Source organism: Centrocercus urophasianus, unplaced genomic scaffold, assembly GCF_019232065.1.
Source record: "Centrocercus urophasianus isolate 14NV4802_14NV808 unplaced genomic scaffold, USGS_Curo_1.0 seq_15, whole genome shotgun sequence".
NCBI lineage: Eukaryota > Metazoa > Chordata > Aves > Galliformes > Phasianidae > Centrocercus > Centrocercus urophasianus.
The window spans coordinates 33,777,241-33,796,544 of NW_024884697.1; the positions used below are offsets into that span (position 1 = coordinate 33,777,241).

The window sequence follows — 19,304 nt, forward strand, 5'->3', positions numbered from 1 at the left end:
TTTTTTTAAACATGTTGATTGTAATTTGCATGTAACGTTAGTGGCTTTTTCACACACACAGCTTGCTCCGAAGACAACCTGAAAAGGGATCATGGCTTTTTTAAGGAAGATATATTTTTTGTTCAGCTGCTACCTTTGCTAGTCCTTTTTCCCAAGGTGTAGTGTAAGCTGCAGCAGAAAATTCATTAGGAAATGTGTAACATAGTTGTGCAGGTGTGGTATTGTGGTGGTTTCACACTGCCTGAGCAGTACTGTGTTGCTGGTGTTCCCCTTTCTCAGAAGGGTGGGGAGAGAAAAAGGGATGGAGAAAAGCTTGTGAGTTGAGATGTGGGCAGGGGCATAGCTCGCCAGTTACTCAAGTGGGCAAAACAGATTTAACATAAGGGAGTTAAATGTGATTTTATGCGTACTGAAATAGAAGAGAACTAAAAGCAAACTAAAACCACCTTCCTCCCCTCCATCTTTTCTGCCTTCTCCCTCTCCCTGAGCAGAGCAGAATGGGGGCTGTGATCTGATCAGAGCAGCTCTGGCTGCTCCAACACGGCCCTGCTGCAGCCAGAGCTCTGCTCACAGAGTGCATCCCTGCAGACCCCAGCTACCAAAACCTTCCCACATGAGCCCTATACAAGGAGATTTGCATGTAAGAGGCCTTCTGGAAAAACACTGGAGTCTTGATTATGACAGCCGTTTGTCAATCACAGGTACTCATAAAGCAGTGGCAGATAGAGATTCTGCTGCAGAAACCTGGAACAGTTCTCACTGCAGCTGCTAAAGGAAGGTTTTTTCTTATTTCAGTTGAGCTAAGGAAGTCTAGTTTCTCTGTCTAAGAAAACAAATTCTAGTTATTGCTGTTATGTTAGGCTCATAAATGCTTCCTAAAAGATTGTTAATCTTTGGTTTACATAATGAAATCAAACTGTTTCCGGGATTAGCTAACAGTAGTTAAATTATAGCCCGTAGCTGCTGCTATTCTGACTTTACAGGTGTTGCCCATTAAAGCAAAGAGATTTTTTTTTTCTACATAATAGTGCCTAGACAAAAGGTATCTAAAGTTTATTGTGTGAGGATTGTCTTCATGTAGAAGAACTACAAAGATGTACCACAAGTGGTAATGCCTCTTTGGCTTGATTACATTGATGTCTTGTAAATACTGGGCTTGCTTCTGCCTTTATGTCCCTTTCCCAAAATTATTGTCTATTTTTTTTAATATGAACTGCCTATCATGAGAAACCTGTGACACTATAAGTGTCTGTGACTGGTAACAACTGCACAGCGGTTACATGTCTGCTAAATTCAGCTGCTTTAGAGAATGGCTGCCTCCCACGTTTCTTGACTCCATTGGAGCTTTTGTTCTTAACCAAAGGCCTTTTACAAATCTCCACTCAAAATGTCTGAGTGTTTGCCTCCTGTTTGTTATAGATGACAGACCAGGGCCAAACCTGAGTGTGCAAAGACCAACTGGGATGGAGTGAAACGAGTTTTTGCTGTTAGCCCCAGTTGAATTTTCAGCTTTCCCATAGGCTTACCTGGGACGGACAGACTAGTCTTGTAGTTTAAATTCATTACGACAACGTAATTCTGCTCCGTAATCTGCGCTGCAAGATGAAACAGTTCTTAGAGCCATTGGGTAGCCTGGTGCTCAGCTGCTCTGGTGGGACAGTGCACACGGCAAAGCTGCTGCAGCAGGTGGAAGTGCTGGTCTTTACCAGGAGTTGTAATTGTATCACCTGTGTGAAAGTACAGAGACAAGTCATTTTTATTGCCGCATTTTTTGCGCATGTGTAACTGTGATCAGTGTTGGGAACAAAGGTCCCTCAGACACGAGCATTAAGCTCACTGCACTGAAGAAAGCACATCGCCTTCATTTTGCCTCAAACTTTGTTCCAAATTCTTTACGCGTAGCAGGGTTGAAGTATATCCCTGACAGGATATATGAAGGGACAGGAGCAGCTGGGATGAAGTCAGCCGAAAGCTCTGCTGGAAGCATGATTTGCTCCTTCATATATTCCTGATTGCCTGGGAGGGGACGGCGTGTTTCCTCTGCAGGACGCTGCTGACTGCAGGAAAGTAAAGGGCCTCCAGTGGCTCAATATGGATGTGGTGGGAGAAAATGAGGCCTTGCAGCAGTTCTTTGAAGGTAAGGGCTTAGCTTGGTTTTAAGAGTCTCAACAATCTGTTGTGGCAGCAAAAGTACACCAACTGTTTGAGATGAATTGAAGAAGAAAGGAGGAAGCCCCCAAACGACAGCTCTATTTACACAAAGCAGTGGTGTAATGTGATCCTGGAATGAAAACAGCCCCGGCAGGATAGACGTGCTGCTGTGCGTTTTTCCTTCAGGGAGAGCAGCAAAAGGAAGGTGCCAGGGCTGAGCCCGTGGGAGGGACGGCGCTGGTGACTGCTGGGAGGAGAACGGGGAAGGGGCCGAGGGCTCCTGGCAGCTTCTTGCTTCTGACGTCCCAGTGATCTTCATGAGGTCAGGGAGCTCCCTCCTTGTTCCAGCTCATCCGCTCGGGTTACAGATGGCTGTTCTTTCCACTCCTATGTCTGATTATAATTGCCATTTTTTGCCTTTCTCTGAGATCTGCCTTTTTTCCCCAAGACATTTCCCACTCAAGCAGGTCTCTTGTCTTTCTCTTACCACAGAGAATTTCTACTAGACTCCTTGATCAAACTGCATTGCTCAGACCCTGCCATAATGTAATTAAAAATGACTGTTAAAAGGTTATGTATTCTTTTACTTTCTAAATCTTTCTTTCCTCGCTGTAGTGTTCTCCTTGCATTTTTTTTCCATATTACCCTTGCAATTCCAAGTTTCTGTATTCTTTTTCATTCTGTGTATTCTATTTTTCATTCAGTGTCCAGGCATTCTTCTTGTGATACTGGTCTTATCTAGAAAGGCTACTTTTCTGGCTTGGCCAAAGTGGGCATTTTTTCTTCACCTGCATTTAATTTTCCATTATGCTAAACAGGTGAATTATTATTACTACTATTATTTTGGCTGGCATTTGTGGCCTAACTGAAAGGTGGCAGCAGCTCTAACTTTTGACCTTGAATTTCAGAAAATTAAATTTTTGCTTGCAGAAATTAAAGTTTTGCTTGCAGTCCTCAGGGAATTGTTTTTAAGGCAAGAAATAGAAATCAGTGACTCACAGCTTCTGGCTGCTAGCAGATGAATGTGTCTTTTTCTAGATATTACAAAATTCATGTTTCTTAAATTTACTTTAAGTCACAAAGGTCACAAGTTAGTAGACTTTCCTTGCTTTGCTTTTAGAAGGCGTTTGTTTTTATCAAGCTACTGTTCAAGTACTGTGTTGCACAGCTGTTAAATTCTCTAAATAGCATTGGACATGAATTACCTACAATGCCTCAAAACCTGACTTGGGAAGCAGGGTTTTCTAGGGAGTGTGGACTGTGTCATATTGGCTTTTGGGACATTGATACTTTGGTAGAAGGTATGTCAGGGGTTTTAGCTGTTTAACGGTAATTAATAACTTTAATTCTAGAATGACTGATTTAAATGATGTTTGGTAGAACATCCATATAGGGAAAGGAGAGAAGGAGAAGCTCTGTCAATTCCGTCAAGTAAAAGGAAAGGTGAAACATCTTGGAAAGTTGACATCCTTCAGAAAAATGCAGTTCTGCTGTGCAGCACTAGTACATGGGAAAGGTCTGATTTGAAGCATGGTTTGCATTCTTTTGAAGCAGGGCTTAGCACCGCTGAACCTGCTTAGCGCTACAGCTGGTGGTTTGGCTTGTGTGTTTGTTTTGACAGTCATTGGTATGATCAACTTGCATTTATGTTATTGAGAGAGGGCAGTTTGGAGTTCTCGAGAAAAAGGACATAACATAATATTTGTTTTCCTGTCAATGCCTACTTTCAGTACTCAGTAGACAGACTAGATACGACACTCACTGGGATTTGACCCTGGCTTTTTCTTATTGAAGTAAATGGCTTTTCTGTTGTGCCTGTTGTCTTCTGCCTCATTTCATTCCTCTCACACTAGATACTCCAGTTTTGACCTAAAACTTTTCCATTGTTTCTGTTAAAATTAATACTATTAAAATGTTTAGATTTTTGACTCTGTAACTTCCTATTTGCCAAGGATAGGGCCTTCCCCTGCATAGCAGAGCAATCTCTTATTGCTAATGTTATCAGTAGGCTGAGACACTCAATGAAGGCCAAACTAATTACGCTATTATTTGTTTTTTTTTTTAATTGCTGGAAGGTATTTTCGTGTCTGAGATGCGTGTGTTTGGCCTCAGTGCCCTTTGATATCAAGATGTTTCTTGGTTGTGGAATCACCCCCTCTCTTTGTAGTCCTTGTCCTGCATGGATAACACCAAGTATAGTTTGGTGCTCTTGGCAAATGAATGAAGCCACAGAAGAAACACGGCTTTAAACATGAAAAAACCAAAGGCCTCTTCTACTATTTTAAGGATGAGAGATTAAAAACAGGATTTAAAGAGGAATTGAGCACTCGCTGTGAGATTTCTGTTCCTCTGGAAAACGCTGATATTTTGGGGGAAAGCTGTCTTTCTTGACACAAGCTTATTCCTTGCCTTTTGGAGTGCTATAGTTTCTACCACCACTGAATACCTGTGGTCTGTGGTATGGCCCCACAGGTTGTAGTTCTGCCACTTAAAGCTTTTTTGACCTAAATCCTCTCCTGCTTATTGCTGCCATGTGCCTGAGCTCCATGTCCTTGGCTCTGATGGATGAGCAGCTTCTATCAATGGCTGTAGTCTGTTTTAGTCAAAATGACCAGGACTATCTTGCACAACTTAAATAGTGAGCAATACCTGGAGTCCTTTAGTGTGAAAGAAATTAAGGAATTATTAATTAGCCCCCTGTGTAAGACTAACCCAGTCAGTATAAGTTGATGAAGTTCTGCTGGACTTCCCACTGAACTTTCACAGTGACTCAAAGTATTTTAGGGGTAAAGTATCTTCAGATGAAGATTAGTTATTAATTCTCAAGAAAACCTTTCCTTCAAGTTGCAAGAGTTTGTAGCAAACCTCATGATTTTGTCCTCCATGAAACAGGTACTAATTATTATTGAATGTGTTTTGTGTGTTATTTTTATATCTCCAGCTTTATGTAAGGATTGTTTCCTGTATAGAATAGCTGATATTTTACCACAAATCTTACTACAAATAGCTGGACTTGACTAGGAACTTCCTGGCATAGCTCTTTTAATGATACATAATGATCAATTTAGTACTGTTTTAGTCAATGTTAAATGTTTGAAAGGATATTTTATTGGTTGTGGACTGAATTTGTTCACACAAACAGCACAAATAGCTTGGTTATTTGCTGGCTCCTTTGGAAAGTGGTGGCTGTGGTTTAAGCCACATTCAGACGTGTGTTTGACTTCTCTGAGATAACTACTCTGAGGAAGGCATCAAAAGTACCATCCCCCTCATCCTTCACTTTGCATTAGATGTTGCTGGAAAGAAGGCAACTGGTTTCAATGCAGTTGTGCGTAAGGCTTCTACAGCGAAGTGCTGGGAGAATTAATGAGGCAGGTGATTCAGGGATTGAGTCTGGGGCTGCTGTCTTCAGGAGCATAGATGGAGCTCAGGAGCCAGGTTACTGGAGCTTGGTGGCCGGAGGTTGCCAAAAAGAGAGATAAAGTAGAAGGCCAGTGATCAGCATACCGTGGTGCCTGTGTCTGGAAACAGGGAAAGGCTAGGGGAGAATGGGCAGGGAAATAGAAGCCAATGTAGAAGAGAGGCTTTGGACTTCAGATCAAAGGGAACAGAGCAACAGAATACTGGTTTGATGGAGAAATGGGCAAAATATGATCCTATGTTGCCTATGACTGCAGGCTGTTCTGCATTTAGCTGTGTATAAAAGCCATGTCACAACACAGCCTTGCACCTTCATCTTCCCTTGCTCCTCACAGATGACAACTGTTTATTTCCTGGCTTTCTGGCAATCCTCTGCAGTGACACCAATCCTCTGCAGTGACACCGCTCAACCAGGGCATGTCGTAGACTGGAGTGTGGACTGAGAGCAGAGATCCCCAGGCATGCTGATAAAGGCTGCTGACTCTGCGGGTCCCCTTTTCCATGTACATACACATTGTTCTCTGCCCTCATAGTGACTTTGGATAGCTGGCTTGGGTGCTACCAGGGAGCAACAAGAACAGTAACCAAATTCTCAGTCAAAATATCAGTGTATTTTACCCAAAGCCTGTAACGTTTAAGTGCTTACTGTGATCAAGGTCTGGGAAATGGATGCCAGTGTTTTAAATAAGTTTGCATATGATCCAACAGCTCCTCCTCTGCTGAAACAGATACCAAAGCAAGCACAGGAAAGGAAGTACACTTAGAAATAAAAAAATATTAGAGTTAGGCTCTACAGCGCAGCCAGCTGTAGTTTGTTTATTCTGTGCATTGGTACTATGAAACTTTCATTAGTGGCAGATGTCTTCTTGCTGGTGTGCTTCCTTCCTCTCCCAGCATAGATTTGCCTTTTTCTTCCTTCCTTCTCCTCCTGCCCATTTAGCTATGCAAAGCAGAGAGATTAAGAGAGAACGAGGCGTATTGCTGTTGTTGCTTTTGCATTGGAAGAGACCTACTCTCTGGACTGTGGGCTGCCCATATTGAAGGCCCTGTCCTTTTATGGCCACAATTCAGAAAAGCTTGTTTCTGACCTTGGTCAAAATAAGCAATTCTTGGTTCTGTGGTGCAGGAAAAAACACATCAATAGCAAAATTTTTTTTAACTGTGCATGAGGGCTGGGTGACTTGAGCAGGTGTTCAAGTTTGAGGAAGATAGCTGAAGAAAGCCAGCCCCTTGTGTAATTTCAAGAAATTTTTGCAGACAGAGAAGTTCACCACCATTTCAAGACTGCACAGGGAACAAGAGCAGAAAACAGAAGAAATTGCATGACTTCTGCTATGCACATTGTGTCCCAGGCAGTGGCAGAGTGAAGGGAGAATAGCTGGTGTCAGCTGCTCAGGGCTGAGCCCTGCAGCTCTCAAGCTACTCCACTCTGTCCTGTACAGCAGTGGGACAGAGTTGGCCAGCTCCAGTAGATGACTGTAGAGAGCAGTAACTTAAACTTCCTTATCTTGCTCTCTTTCTGACTGGCCACTCCTTTATTTATAGAAGGCTTGCTGGAAAGGTGGTGAGTCCGCACAGTTTCGTTTGCTTTTGGTTCTTTGTCTGTAGGAGAGTTCCGGCTGACTTGATTGACTTTCTACAAAAGAACTCGAGAATTTCAAAGACTTCACAGTCATCAAGTCTGTTTATAGCCTTCCGTAACCAAGCAGCAAAGGACAAAGTACTGAACCTTTCTGCTCAGTAATACATCTAGCATATTATTGGACTGTTTTGTTGTTTTTTTTTTTCCCTCTAGGAAAATAATCAGAAGCCTCAAATTCCTTCAGTGTTTCTAAAGCTTTATTTATGCTTCCTTAATTAAAGCTTAGGATAGTGGGTTTTAAAACAGTTTCAGAAACTCACTGTTAGTACTAATGCAGGGAGTGGATCTCTGTGAGACATCAGAGCTTTGCTTTGGTCACCTGTTTTGATCCCAACATAAAGGACTGTAAAGTTATCTTCAGAACCTTATTTTTGTAGTTGCAAACAAGGCGCCCCTCCTGCTGTGGCAATGCCGTGAGGCCTTCGTGACAGGCACAAACTGATGCTTTTCTGGTTCTGCCATCTTCACCTTCTCTCTTTTACTCTGCATTTCCTGTCATTGTTTCTCCCTCAGTGAATATGCCCATACTTCCAAATAGAAGTGTGACTTGTCTGTAACACGTGAGATGCTCACCTGTGGCAGGACAGGACTGATCTTATTTTCCTTTGAGTGAGATAGTGGGCAATGTTCCTTAGTCTGAAGTGCTGATGACTGTTTACAAATGTCAGAAAGACAAATTCCAAGAGTGACATCTTTTATTGCAGAGCAAGATGTTCATAGAGCCTTGGAGAACCCCATGGTGGATACCAGTATGTTGGAAGAATTCCTCAGCAGTGACTTAGAGTTTGGAACCTTGTAAGTACTATAGCAGCAAATTAAATTGTTTTCAGTGGTGCACTGGTTAAAATCTGAAAGCAGCAGTCAGACCTGAAATCTCTTAGGTTCAATAGGATTGTGGGTGCTTATTTCCATACTTGAAACTGCGTGAAAGCTGGAAATATAAACCGCAGATAGTAAGGGAAATATGTTATTTTGGAGTTCCACAGAATGGATGGTAATGAAGTCTGGAACAATTCACAACTGTTATGCTAATTATGGCATTAAATGCAAAGCTGTTATTTTTTAATGTAACTAAGTGCTAGTTTAGTGTTTATGTGCAGAGTAAATGATGTAAATGAGATTAACTGTATAATAAATTGAGAGACTAATGTAAACCTTCCAGTCTAAGGGAAAAACAGGGCTACTGCTTTTATTCTAATGCTCCCTTCAGAGCAGAGGAGTTCACCATTAATCTTTTCTGAGACTTGTTCTTAGAGTTGCAAAGGCTGCGTAATACAAGGGGTCATGGTTAAGGGAGAAAGGTTATGCAACACATCTATCAAAGACTTCAGACCCAAACTGTTCATCTAGACAACTGTCACACGATTGTGGTTAGATTCAAAATGCTACAAATGTGCCGACGTTTGCCAAGAGCAAAGCTATAGTAGATGTTTTTTATAGGGTAACAGCCTGCAGGATTTCTCACTGTGGACCCACTTGCCATTGCACATATTTATTCACAGTAGCTTAAGTAGGCTTCTCTCTACTCTAAATAACGAATAATGACTTGATTCTTTCTCTGGCCACAGTCATGAAATAGAAATGAATGCTGTTTATGGATCTTCATAGCATTTGATTTTCAAATGTCTAAATATGTATCAGATTAAACAGATTATCAAACTCCTTGATCATAACTTTCAAATGTTATTCTGTTGCTTTCCTACGCAAAAGCATGTAGCAGTTGCATAGATGTACGTATCTGCTGTCATGCAGCTTAGGTACGCTACGTAGGTATTACGGTTGCAGTGCTACAACTCTCTATGTGCATATGCAAGAAAATAATCTGCTCCAAGGCAGTGTTTGAACCTACAGTTGGTAAGTATGCCTGGAAGGGTTAAAAGCCAGTTTCTGAACCTCCATCATTTCTAATGCAATTGAGGATCACTTTATTATGTCCCTTCACTGAATCACAGAATTGCAGAGTTTGGAAGGGACTTCTGGAGGTCATCCAATCCAATTTCCTACTAAAGCAGGCTCCCTGTAGAAGGTCACACAGGAAAGTATCCAGCCAGGTCTTGAGTATGTCGAGAGGAGAAGACTCCACAGCCAGTCTAGGCAGCCTGTTCCAGTGCTCTGTCACCCTTACTGTAAAGGAGTTCTTCCTTGTGTTTGAACAGCAAGATGGCATGGGATTTTCTCTCGCTTAAACTGCTTTAAAACATGATTGTGAAGAGCTGAAAAACTTAAAAGAATTATGAGATGTGACAGACCTATGCCCTCATCTGACTGAAGCCAGCAGCACAGCCTCTGTAACAGTCTGCTGGTGACTTAAGCTGCTCCCACTTCCAGCACAGAAGAAATGGTTTTGCTATGTCATGTGGGAACACCTTGCTGCTGTGCTGTGAGCTACTCAGGAGGGATTTGCCCTAGCTTAAATCATGGTCTGGTTCCACACCTCTCTGTAAGGGAGTAATCCTTTACAATCTCTGAAAGGAGAAACTCCAGAAGCACAAAAGTAAAATAGACTATAAACTACAGTAACTTCTATGGGGTGTGCTACAGTATAATCAAGTAAATGTGCCAAAGAACAAATTATCAAGAAACATCTTTCAAACCTCAGCCATGAGAGTGAGGCTGAGCTCTTGGTTATCTGTTGAGCCATAAACAGAGCAATGCTCCTCATGTCAGCTGTAGACAAGGAAGTGTTTGGTTTTCACCTGTAAATCAGAAGGAAGCAGCAACAGTAAAATACCACAGGCAAGCTTGTTCTTGTACAGAGCAGCATTCCTGAAGTTCTTTAAAAGGAACCAGTTCTTTTTCTCTTAGATGCGTCTGTCTGAATAACAAAAAAAACAAAAACAAAAGCAAATAGCAAGCATTTTAAAAATCAGTCTAGGCAATAATACACTTTTAACTGCTTTGCTTACTCAGTCACCTCTCCCAGCAAGGCTGCTAAAACAGAAACCTCTCCTGCTTGTCTATGAGTTTTGGCACAGAGGCTGCTGTGGATCATGTGGAATATCTGAGTCCCCAGCCAGGATTCCTCTGTCAGGCCGCCACCGCTTGGCTCTGGTCAGAGGACAGCTGCCTTCCTGCCTCTTAGCCCCTGTGCCTTCACACCTGCTGCCGGCCACCGGTGGCTGAAGGAGCTGAGACCTTCCCTCACAGAGGGGTGTGAGGATTCCTCCTGTGCTCCCAGTTCCCCACTCATGTAACACGAAGTGGGAAAGGAGCCTCTGCTCGTGTCACCGTACACAGAGGGCAGCCCAGCTCTGCCTGGATGTGGCATTGCACAGTGCTGTCCTGCAGGTGTGACACAGGAGCTGCTGAGCGGCGGTGCTGTGTGTGGTGTCGCATGGTCTGCTGCACTTTGTGAGCGCTGGGACTATCTGGAACCACTCATGTCTGGCTGCAGTCAGCTGGGATAGGCACTGGGCTCATGGCTGCCTCCCTTCGTGCAGCCTGCAGCTCCTGCTGTCCAAACTCTTAAATCCTTTCCAATACACCTTAGAATTTGTTCTTCCTTCAAGTGTACATGTCAAGATTCTGCCAGCTGCTAAACCCTTGTATTATATGCAACAAGTCAGCAATGGTAGTCAGGGGTTCTTGTGCCTTTTTCAAATTAATCTTTGCTTTGAGAAGCTCCTGGGGCTGACCTCTTAGTTGTCTTTATTTTTAATTCTTTCATCATTTAGATATAGAAGGTGTTGGTCCCCCTCAATGTTTTCCAAATGGAACTAGGAAATTTATGTAGGGTTATGAAGAGGGAAAGTAGCTTGCAATATAGGGAAATCCCACTTTAAGCTTCTGGACACTTCCAGTGATTTCATAAGGAATTCTTGAGGGTGACTGAGGGTGCTGTGCCCAAACTAATCTCAAGAAATTATTTATTGTTTGCTGACAAAGGTGTTAAAGATCTTTAAAATGTAGCCTAGAGAGAATGGAGCTGTTGTGAGCCCGTGTGCTCTGCTGTGCCCGGAAGTTACTGAAGACCAGCTCATGGGAAAAAAGAGAGGTTTGAGTCCCCCGCCTTGGAGGGATGTTTGGTCAAGAATTGGTGGTGATGGGAGCTCTCTGCAAGATAAGGAGGTTGTCATTGATCTGTGAGAAGGGGCTGCAACCTTGGTAAGCAATATATCCTGAAAGCCATTCTCTGTAGCCTTGTGGTCCCTCTCCAGCTGCTTTTAGTTTTGCCTTATTTCCATGAGAAAGAGAAGTCTGTTCTCCACATCTTCTCTCAGTAAAAAGTTAAATCTGTTTTTTGTTCCTAGGCAAAGACAGTTGCCAGACTCTCCACCAGACTCTGGGTCAGAAGCATTTTCTCCACCACAGCTCAAGAGTAGGTGACGTGAGTTCTGGCTCCCCCCAAACTGGTAGAAAGGTCTCCAGCTCTTTTTTTTTTTTACTATTTGCTTTCTTGTCTATTTGCTTGTAGCCCCGTGGGGTGATGCTACGTTGCCAAGTGGGCAGCAGTCTCCATTCCCATGTCCATCAGCTGTGGCACCCAGCAAGCTTCCCTACAGATTCCTGGAGACTTCTTCTGACCCCAATAGCAGTGGACATCCTTGCAGCATTCCCTGCAGTATGAAGAGAGATAATGCTGTGACTCCATGGAATGACTCTACATCCTCCAACTCTTTGGGTTTTAATTATTCATACTTTCAGCCAAATGTATCTCAGATTTATAGGTAAAGCCTTTATACAGGAAATGAGGCAGATACAGTAAAAAAAAAAAATAAATAGAGCTGGTATGTGATGTGATGAAGGACTAGTGTAAAATCCGTGTGGGTACAGAATTTTCCACAGGATGGCAGTGTTTAGACGCGTTTGAGAAACTTAAGGTTGAGGGCTCTTTAAACATCTTGATTAAAATTAGGATTAAAATGCCGAGGAATGCATTTCAGTTTGAAGAAATATACAGGGCTAAGGAGGAATCTGCAGGTAGCTGATAACTGGATTATAAAAACAGTTAGGGGTTTTGCAATACTTATTGTAGGGACTTGTCCATAAGGGTCTTGGAAGTATTCTGACACATGGCATGAGAGGAAAAGAATTGTCACATCCATGTAAGCAAATAAAATGGTATTCGTATACCATCTGCCATATTTATCTACTAGTGTGTTCTGGATGCTTGGTTGTTTAAAATACACTGGGTAGTGCAGACATCCCACCATGATATCTACTAAATAAGAATGAATTGACCAATGTGTGCCGGAATGGGATCTGCGCAGTTGCTGGGAGATCGTATGAATTCATCAGCATGAGTCTTGGGGTTGTAGATTCTCTGTGTGAAAGTCAGTTGCATCTTATCTTGGTGATGCGAGTAAAGGAAGCTGGACCTTGGTTCCTTGGTGAAACTGGTTATATATGAATTGTTTCCTTTGCTGTAGAAGGTTCCAGTTGGTCATAATCGTTTTTTGAGAAAAAGTTTTCATTATTGGAACTTAAGGTGCAAAATACTTCTCAACCTAGTGTAGATTTTCTGAACAAATCCAGAAAAAACTTTTCTTCTACTTGTGGAGAAAGCTAAACATCCGAGCCTATTAGGACTGCCTGTGACTTGGAGATTGGGTTGGCTTTTTTCCAGAAGGAGTGACCCATCCATCAGGATATTCCAAGTTCCATCTTATAATATCAAAATTTTGGAACAGGGTTTCTCCTTTGCAGAAAGGGAAAATATTGAAATCTCACTTTCTGAGAAATTGCGTCCAACCAGTTTTTCCTTGAGATGTCTTTATTAACAGATTAGTTTAATAACAGTTGATGGTATTTTGTTTTCTGTATAAGAAAATGAATCCACACTCAGTAGAGTAAAATCAGTCAAGAAAATGCTATGTTATTAATTTGGATATTGTGATTTTGCTGATTGCACTCTGTAAACCTTTGTAAGAGATTAAGTTCTCCATTAACATGATACAGAAAAATATATTAATTTATGTTTTAGAAGGAAAAATGCATAATTCAGTTTTTAAAAGCCATAAACAATCTCCTCGTCCCAGCAAATTAAGATCTGGGTGACAGTACAATTAGATTGTGATAGCCGAGTGTTCTCTTATGACTCTAATAACTGTGTTTAGACTGAAATGAGTAATTCAATGTGTTTTTTTAAAAGCACTCCCACACCATCAGGCATAAAAAGGAAGCTCTCACAGTTGCTTGGAGATACCACTGATCCTCAAGTCTGGTGCAACAACTCCAGTCAAGGTAAGCAGCTCCATGCAAACAGAATTTAATATTTCATACCGCAGGCAAGTAGGCATTCAAAGAGCATATGTCCTACTGGCTCTCAAATGGTAGAGGTATTGACAACCCATTTGCCACTACCAGCTTTGGAGCAGTTCATCTTTTCGGTGTTTTTGAAAGTAAAGACCTATTTATATTTTGCAAAGAGATTTGAAATATTACATCTATTCTCCCTGACTGCCTGCCCTCCAAACGTTGTGCCTTTCTCCACGTGTGAGCCTGCGGATGACACCACGCTCTGCTGACATGCTTGGTGCTAAATAGAATGGGCAAAGAAATGTGGGTCAGTTCAATAGGGAATTAATCTGGTGTGTGGGCAAAACGGATCACAGTTTCTCTTTTTGATCTAATTTATCAGCTCCATACATTTTCTACAGTTTGCCTGAGGAACTTTTAGCCTCGTGGAAAATGTGAGATTTGCATGTTATTTCCTTAAAGTTAGTTATTTCTAAGTTTAAGTCTTTTAGATTTTTTATTAATGAGTAGCAGGTGGAAACCCACTATGGTAGTTTGCCATTGGTGCCTCCTTTTGTTTGGTCAGTGTCACTTGCTCGTGACTGGCTCTCTAAGTCTGCCACTGCTGGAAGAAGAAAAGAGGCAGTTCCAGAGCCTCTGTCTCTGAAATTGTTGTTGCTGGTTTTAATACTTCAAAGACATGATTTTAAATATGCTATCTTTAGGAGTCTGTGTCACACAAATCTACACTTAGCAGGAAGAAGAACACAACCATTGAAAAGAAAAGGCATGGGAATCTTCTAGAAATGAAGTGTGAATGTCTTTTTTTAATTATTTTTTTATTTTTTAGTATATTCACTCCCTTTTGTGTGTCAGACATGGGGATTCACAAATGATGCTTGGGTCTGAAATTGTTCTGCTCAAGATGAGCTCTATCTCACTGTGCTGCCACAGGCCACAGGAATATCTTTGCTTATATACAATCATAGAATCATAGAATCACTCAGGTTGGAAAAGACCTTAAAGATCATTGAATCCAACCACAACCCAACCATACTACCCAAACTAACAGTCCCCTGTTAAATCTTGTCCCTGAGCACCACATCCAAACGGTTTTTGAACACATTCAGGGATGGTGACTCAGCCACCTCCCTGGGGAGCCTATTCCAGTGCTTAACAACCCTAACATATTCTCTCCCATCCTTACTGCACCCCATTTATCTGTCTCCCTTACTGCATTTTCCTTTGTCATCATGAAATGTAAAACATCTCTAAGAATTACAGTTTACACTGTCTCATAATGCTGTCATATATATGCAAAAAGCATTAACCAGGTAACCAGAATGGAAACTGTGTCTCTATCTCTAGAACTAAAAACCTATTGCAGTGAGTACATTCAGTTTAAACTTCCACTGGAAAGAATGGGAAGTGTCTGTATTTCTTTTGCTTCTTGTACTTGCACTGCACTTCTTTATCCCACTTTGCTTCATGCAGTTTCTTACAGAGCTACTTATTTAGCTCTCCATTTGGGGCTGGTTCTTCCCCTCCCCCAGTTCCAAAGGAACTACACTTCCTTTGGGAGGTAATAAAAATAGGAAATGCTACTTGTGTAATATTTTGCAAATCGGGCAAGCGGAAAATTTTATTTTCTAGGACAAGGTCTTTTGGAATAGTTGGAAGGAAAGTTAAGATTTAAATATATTTGGAATAATTTGTGCTTTATGTATGCAATTATATAAAGATGTTAATGCGGGATTTCTATCTCTCTACAGCAGTTCTCAAGGACTGTGCTGCTGAAGTGCAAGAATATGACAGTGATGGACAGAATGCAGCTTTGGAAAAATGCTGCCAAGCTCTAACATGGCAACTATATCAAACTTCTCAGTGGAACAGCTTAGTGAACTCTAATTATGAAAAACTGTAAGCACTGAAGATTGCACTTGGGAAAAAAAGTTTTTTCTTTATTTTTTTTTCTGGCACTGTGTAGGAATAAATGCTACATTTGTCATCCCTTGCTCTTCCTGAATATAAAACTGGAGAAGGAGGTGTAGCAGTGGTAGGATATGAATTTTCGGATGTATCAGATAAGCTCAACTTCAAACACTGCTTGAAATTCATGCTAGGTTTTCTAATTTCCCTTCAGGGATTTCAGAGGAAAAAAAAAAAAAAAAGAGTAACCCGAGTACCTGCTAGTTTTTATTTATTTTTTTAAGCATATTAGTGAACATACTGAGCATAAAAGAAATGGAAATAGAAGATATCTGTTTTACTTCTGGGCTCACGTAACTGAAGTCTTCTAGCTACAGACATATATGTAAAATGTTCAGTCAAGAATTAAGAATATTCCTGTATAAAGGAGAGCTGTAAGAAACCTCCCAGTGCTTCAGATGTGTTTGGGATATGAAGTGTCCATCTGGATTATTGCTATACTTTCAGCTCGTGGCTACAGTAGATCTTGGAGATGATGGTGGGAGACTTCTCACCTGCTGCCTGCCCAGTTACATTTTAATTCCCGCAATCTTAAAACTGAAATTCCAGATTCACCTTTCTTGGTAGCTTGTATCAACAGAGATAAGACAATGTGATGCTTATCTTTAAAAAATCCAAAACCATGTGTGATTACGATGAAGGGCGATTAAGATACTATTAGCAGAAGAAATCAGTATTTCGCTTTAGTGAGGTCAGCGGCAGAGCTGTTGTTCCAAGATGCGCTGTAATTTATAGCACAGCACACAGTTTTTGCTTCTGAATAAGAACACAAATTATCAACAATCTGACTGTGTTGTTTTGAAGTAGTTTTAAAGAACTTTTCATTTCTTGTGTCAGATAGTCTGTGATGTTTGGAAGGGACTGATTCATCAGTTATAAAAAGATAACAAAGTTTGTACATTGCCTGGGAAGTCTGTACATTTTGACTCTTCCAACCAATAACACGCAAATAAATGGATGAGTTCTGAAAAGCCATCTTCAATAGTTGTAGTAATCACAGAATCATTGAATCATAGAATCACCAAGGTTGGAAAAGACCTAAAAGATCACCCAGTCCAACCGTTCACCTATTCCCAATAGCTCCTACTAAACCATGTCCCTCAACACAACATCCAGCCTTTCCTTGAACACCCCCAGGGTCGGTGACTCCACCACCTCCCTGGGCAGTCCACTCCAGTGCCTGACCATCCTTTCTGAAAACTAATACTTCCTAATGTCCTTCCTAATGTAATGAGAGTTTCACAGTAGCATCAGACAAGAGGTAGTAATTATCCAACTTTTTATAGTTTTATAGTGGTCTGTCCAGAGGGTCAGTTTATAACTTTCCTGTTAATTTGAGCAAAGGCTGCAGAGGAACTCCATGTGGGAACTGAGGAACAGAGTAGGGAATCATTCTCTCTCATTAGTGCAGTGTTGTCTGCATTAGTAGTTCAACTCTGTGGTTTATAGCAATGTTGTAATGAATACTTGAATATACTAAAATGTGTTGTTGTACTTGTAGGTGCACAGAGTTCCTTCATATCATCTTCAGAGTTATAAGTGAGGATTATGTAAGCTCCCCATGTCTGTTTTTCAAGCATTTAATGTATCCGATGAGAATTACAGTACATTTTACATGCATTTTCATTCTTACACCTTGAAGAAGCTAAGAAGAATATAACTGTAAAACTGGTGATTGAATGATGTATTTCCACTCCCATTTGTCTGTAAAAGCAGATGAATTTTTAATCCATGCAAAAGTGGGAATTAAAGATACAAATATGCCTGTACTTAAAATTGCTATCCTTTCTTGTTTCCACAGACCTGCTGTAGGATATCACATTGTCACAGACAAAGGATTTAATTTTTCAGCAACAGATGATGCCTTTGTGTGCCAGAAGAAGAATCACTTCCAAATCACAGTCCATATTAAAATCACTGGTCATCCAAAATATGTCAAAACTCAGCTGGGGGTGAAACCAATAGAGAAGTTTTACTTGAAAGCTTTTGGAATAAGGGCAAGTATTTATCCTCTTTGTGTGCGTTGCTTTTAATGTTAATACACGATTATCCATAGAATAAGATCAATAAATGAATCCTTTCTGTAAACATGTTTGACCAAGAACTGATAAAAGACAACTCATCAATTTACTAATGACTTCTGTGTGGAACGTTGCGGGAGTGATGTTTTGTGGATGCTCGTGCTTGATACATGGTGAAAGATACAACGTTTGTCTTACTCACGTTTCAGTCACGTCCCTCTCACTGTCTGGAATTTTCTTCCCTCTGTGGGTGGTGTAGTGATGCCAGTTGGTGTGTAGGTGGCCAGTTTATCCACTGGCTGAATAGCAGTGTTAAAAGGAAAGCTCAAAAATCAAAGAAGAGGAATCAAATCTTTTTTTTTTCCCTGAACAATTCACATGTAGAAAACCAATGCAATACCCATGTTTATTCTTGCCAGGTTTTCATTTTAAGAACCAAATTCTTCCCAGCCAGTATGGGTCCGTAGTCTTACATATAGAGAATTAATATTAAATTTTCTTCTTCCTGACAGATTTTACCAATTTTTCACTTCCTTTCAAAATTTAGTGATTAAAAAAAAAAATTCCTGTGCCTGTTTTGATTAATATGTTCTAAAGCATATGCAGAAGAAATTACTGAACATTACTATTGTGTGTTCCCATCTGAAGCAAAGTGCTGACTGGTGCCATCCAAGAAAGGCTCAGACATTTACATTAAAGTAATTTAGTGAACTGCCATACATAGCTCAGTCCTCATGTTAAATACTTACATCTATGATTTAGGATAGAAGCAAGCAAAATTCAGAAATCAATCTTTCTTTTGCAAATTATTACATGTTTTTTTCCTATTTTGTTTTCTTTTCTTTCAAGTTATGCCATATAAACTACATGGAACAGAGCCCTGGTTAGCTGTCAGCTGAACAGGTGTCAATTCCCATGTTGCTTTCTCTGCTGTTCCATGTAAAACGAGAGAAACTGCACTGTTTTAGGCACAGTTTGCCTACTGATTAATATTGCAAATTTCGTGTGCTTCCAAATTTAATATTATTGTCATTATTTTTTTGTAGATGGAAGATCCAAATCAAACAATTGCTATTGAGCAGTCTCAGTCAGATCGAAGCAAAAAAACTTTCTATCCTGTGAGGTAAGAGTTTTGAGAAATTTATTCAATTTTATTTCAATGTGACACACTTCTTTCTTGGAAACTCACAGTAACTAAGCCAGTCTTCTTGTCTTCATTCGGTTTTGTTCTGGGTGAGCAGATAGAATTGCAGATATATACCTGGTATTCTTTCACAAAGGGAGAAATTTGGCAGCCTTACAAATGTATGAAGTATGCCCATCCAAAGTATTTGTACTCAGCTGGCAGCACTGCTGTGTGGCACTAACGCTGGGTGGTGGATGCATTTCCCACCTTAAGAAATGTAAGTAATGTTCCTGTTCCTGTGCTACAGGGACATGAGACTACACAAGGATGAGATGTGTTTGCAGTGCTTTTAAGGGGAAGTGGCTCTGCTAGAGACTTATATGCAACTTCTCTTGGGAATTGTCTGCCATTCTTCCGCATCTTAGTCAGTGGCAGAATCACTATTTGTTTTTCTGGTGTGTCTCCTGCTGGAGCTGATGTGTTCTTTATAAATAATTGAGTAAGCCTTAGAGCAAAAAAAAAGATAAGCTGATGTCAACTTTGACAGGACAGTGTTATGACAAAGGTTGCAGTACACAGTCTGCAAAACTGAACTTTGAACTTGGACAGAGAGCTGGATTTTCACTTAGCTATCATAGCATTGTCATTCCTTTTACATTCTGAAAAGTAATGCATCTGGGTGCGTGTCAGTTGTTTCATGTGTGGTGATGGTGCGATTTGCACCCATAGCAGCTGAGAAGATGGAAGATGGACTGTTTTTTCCCCATGCAAACTACTT

General features: G+C 40.9%; 1 protein-coding gene across 2 annotated transcripts in view; it reads left to right on the top strand.

Annotated features, from left to right (window-relative positions):
- Positions 1–1,807: 1,807 nt before the first annotated feature.
- Positions 1,808–19,304, top strand: part of MYRFL (myelin regulatory factor like) — a 42,643-nt gene continuing 25,146 nt past the window's right edge. For both annotated transcript variants that reach the window (XM_042816096.1, XM_042816097.1), the window contains exons 1-8: positions 1,808–2,137; positions 7,918–8,008; positions 11,464–11,531; positions 11,628–11,880; positions 13,305–13,396; positions 15,163–15,310; positions 17,181–17,376; positions 18,447–18,523. In XM_042816096.1, the coding sequence (XP_042672030.1) occupies positions 2,092–2,137; positions 7,918–8,008; positions 11,464–11,531; positions 11,628–11,880; positions 13,305–13,396; positions 15,163–15,310; positions 17,181–17,376; positions 18,447–18,523 (971 nt within the window). In that variant the 5' untranslated portion in view covers positions 1,808–2,091. The remainder of the gene's footprint in view (positions 2,138–7,917; positions 8,009–11,463; positions 11,532–11,627; positions 11,881–13,304; positions 13,397–15,162; positions 15,311–17,180; positions 17,377–18,446; positions 18,524–19,304) is intronic.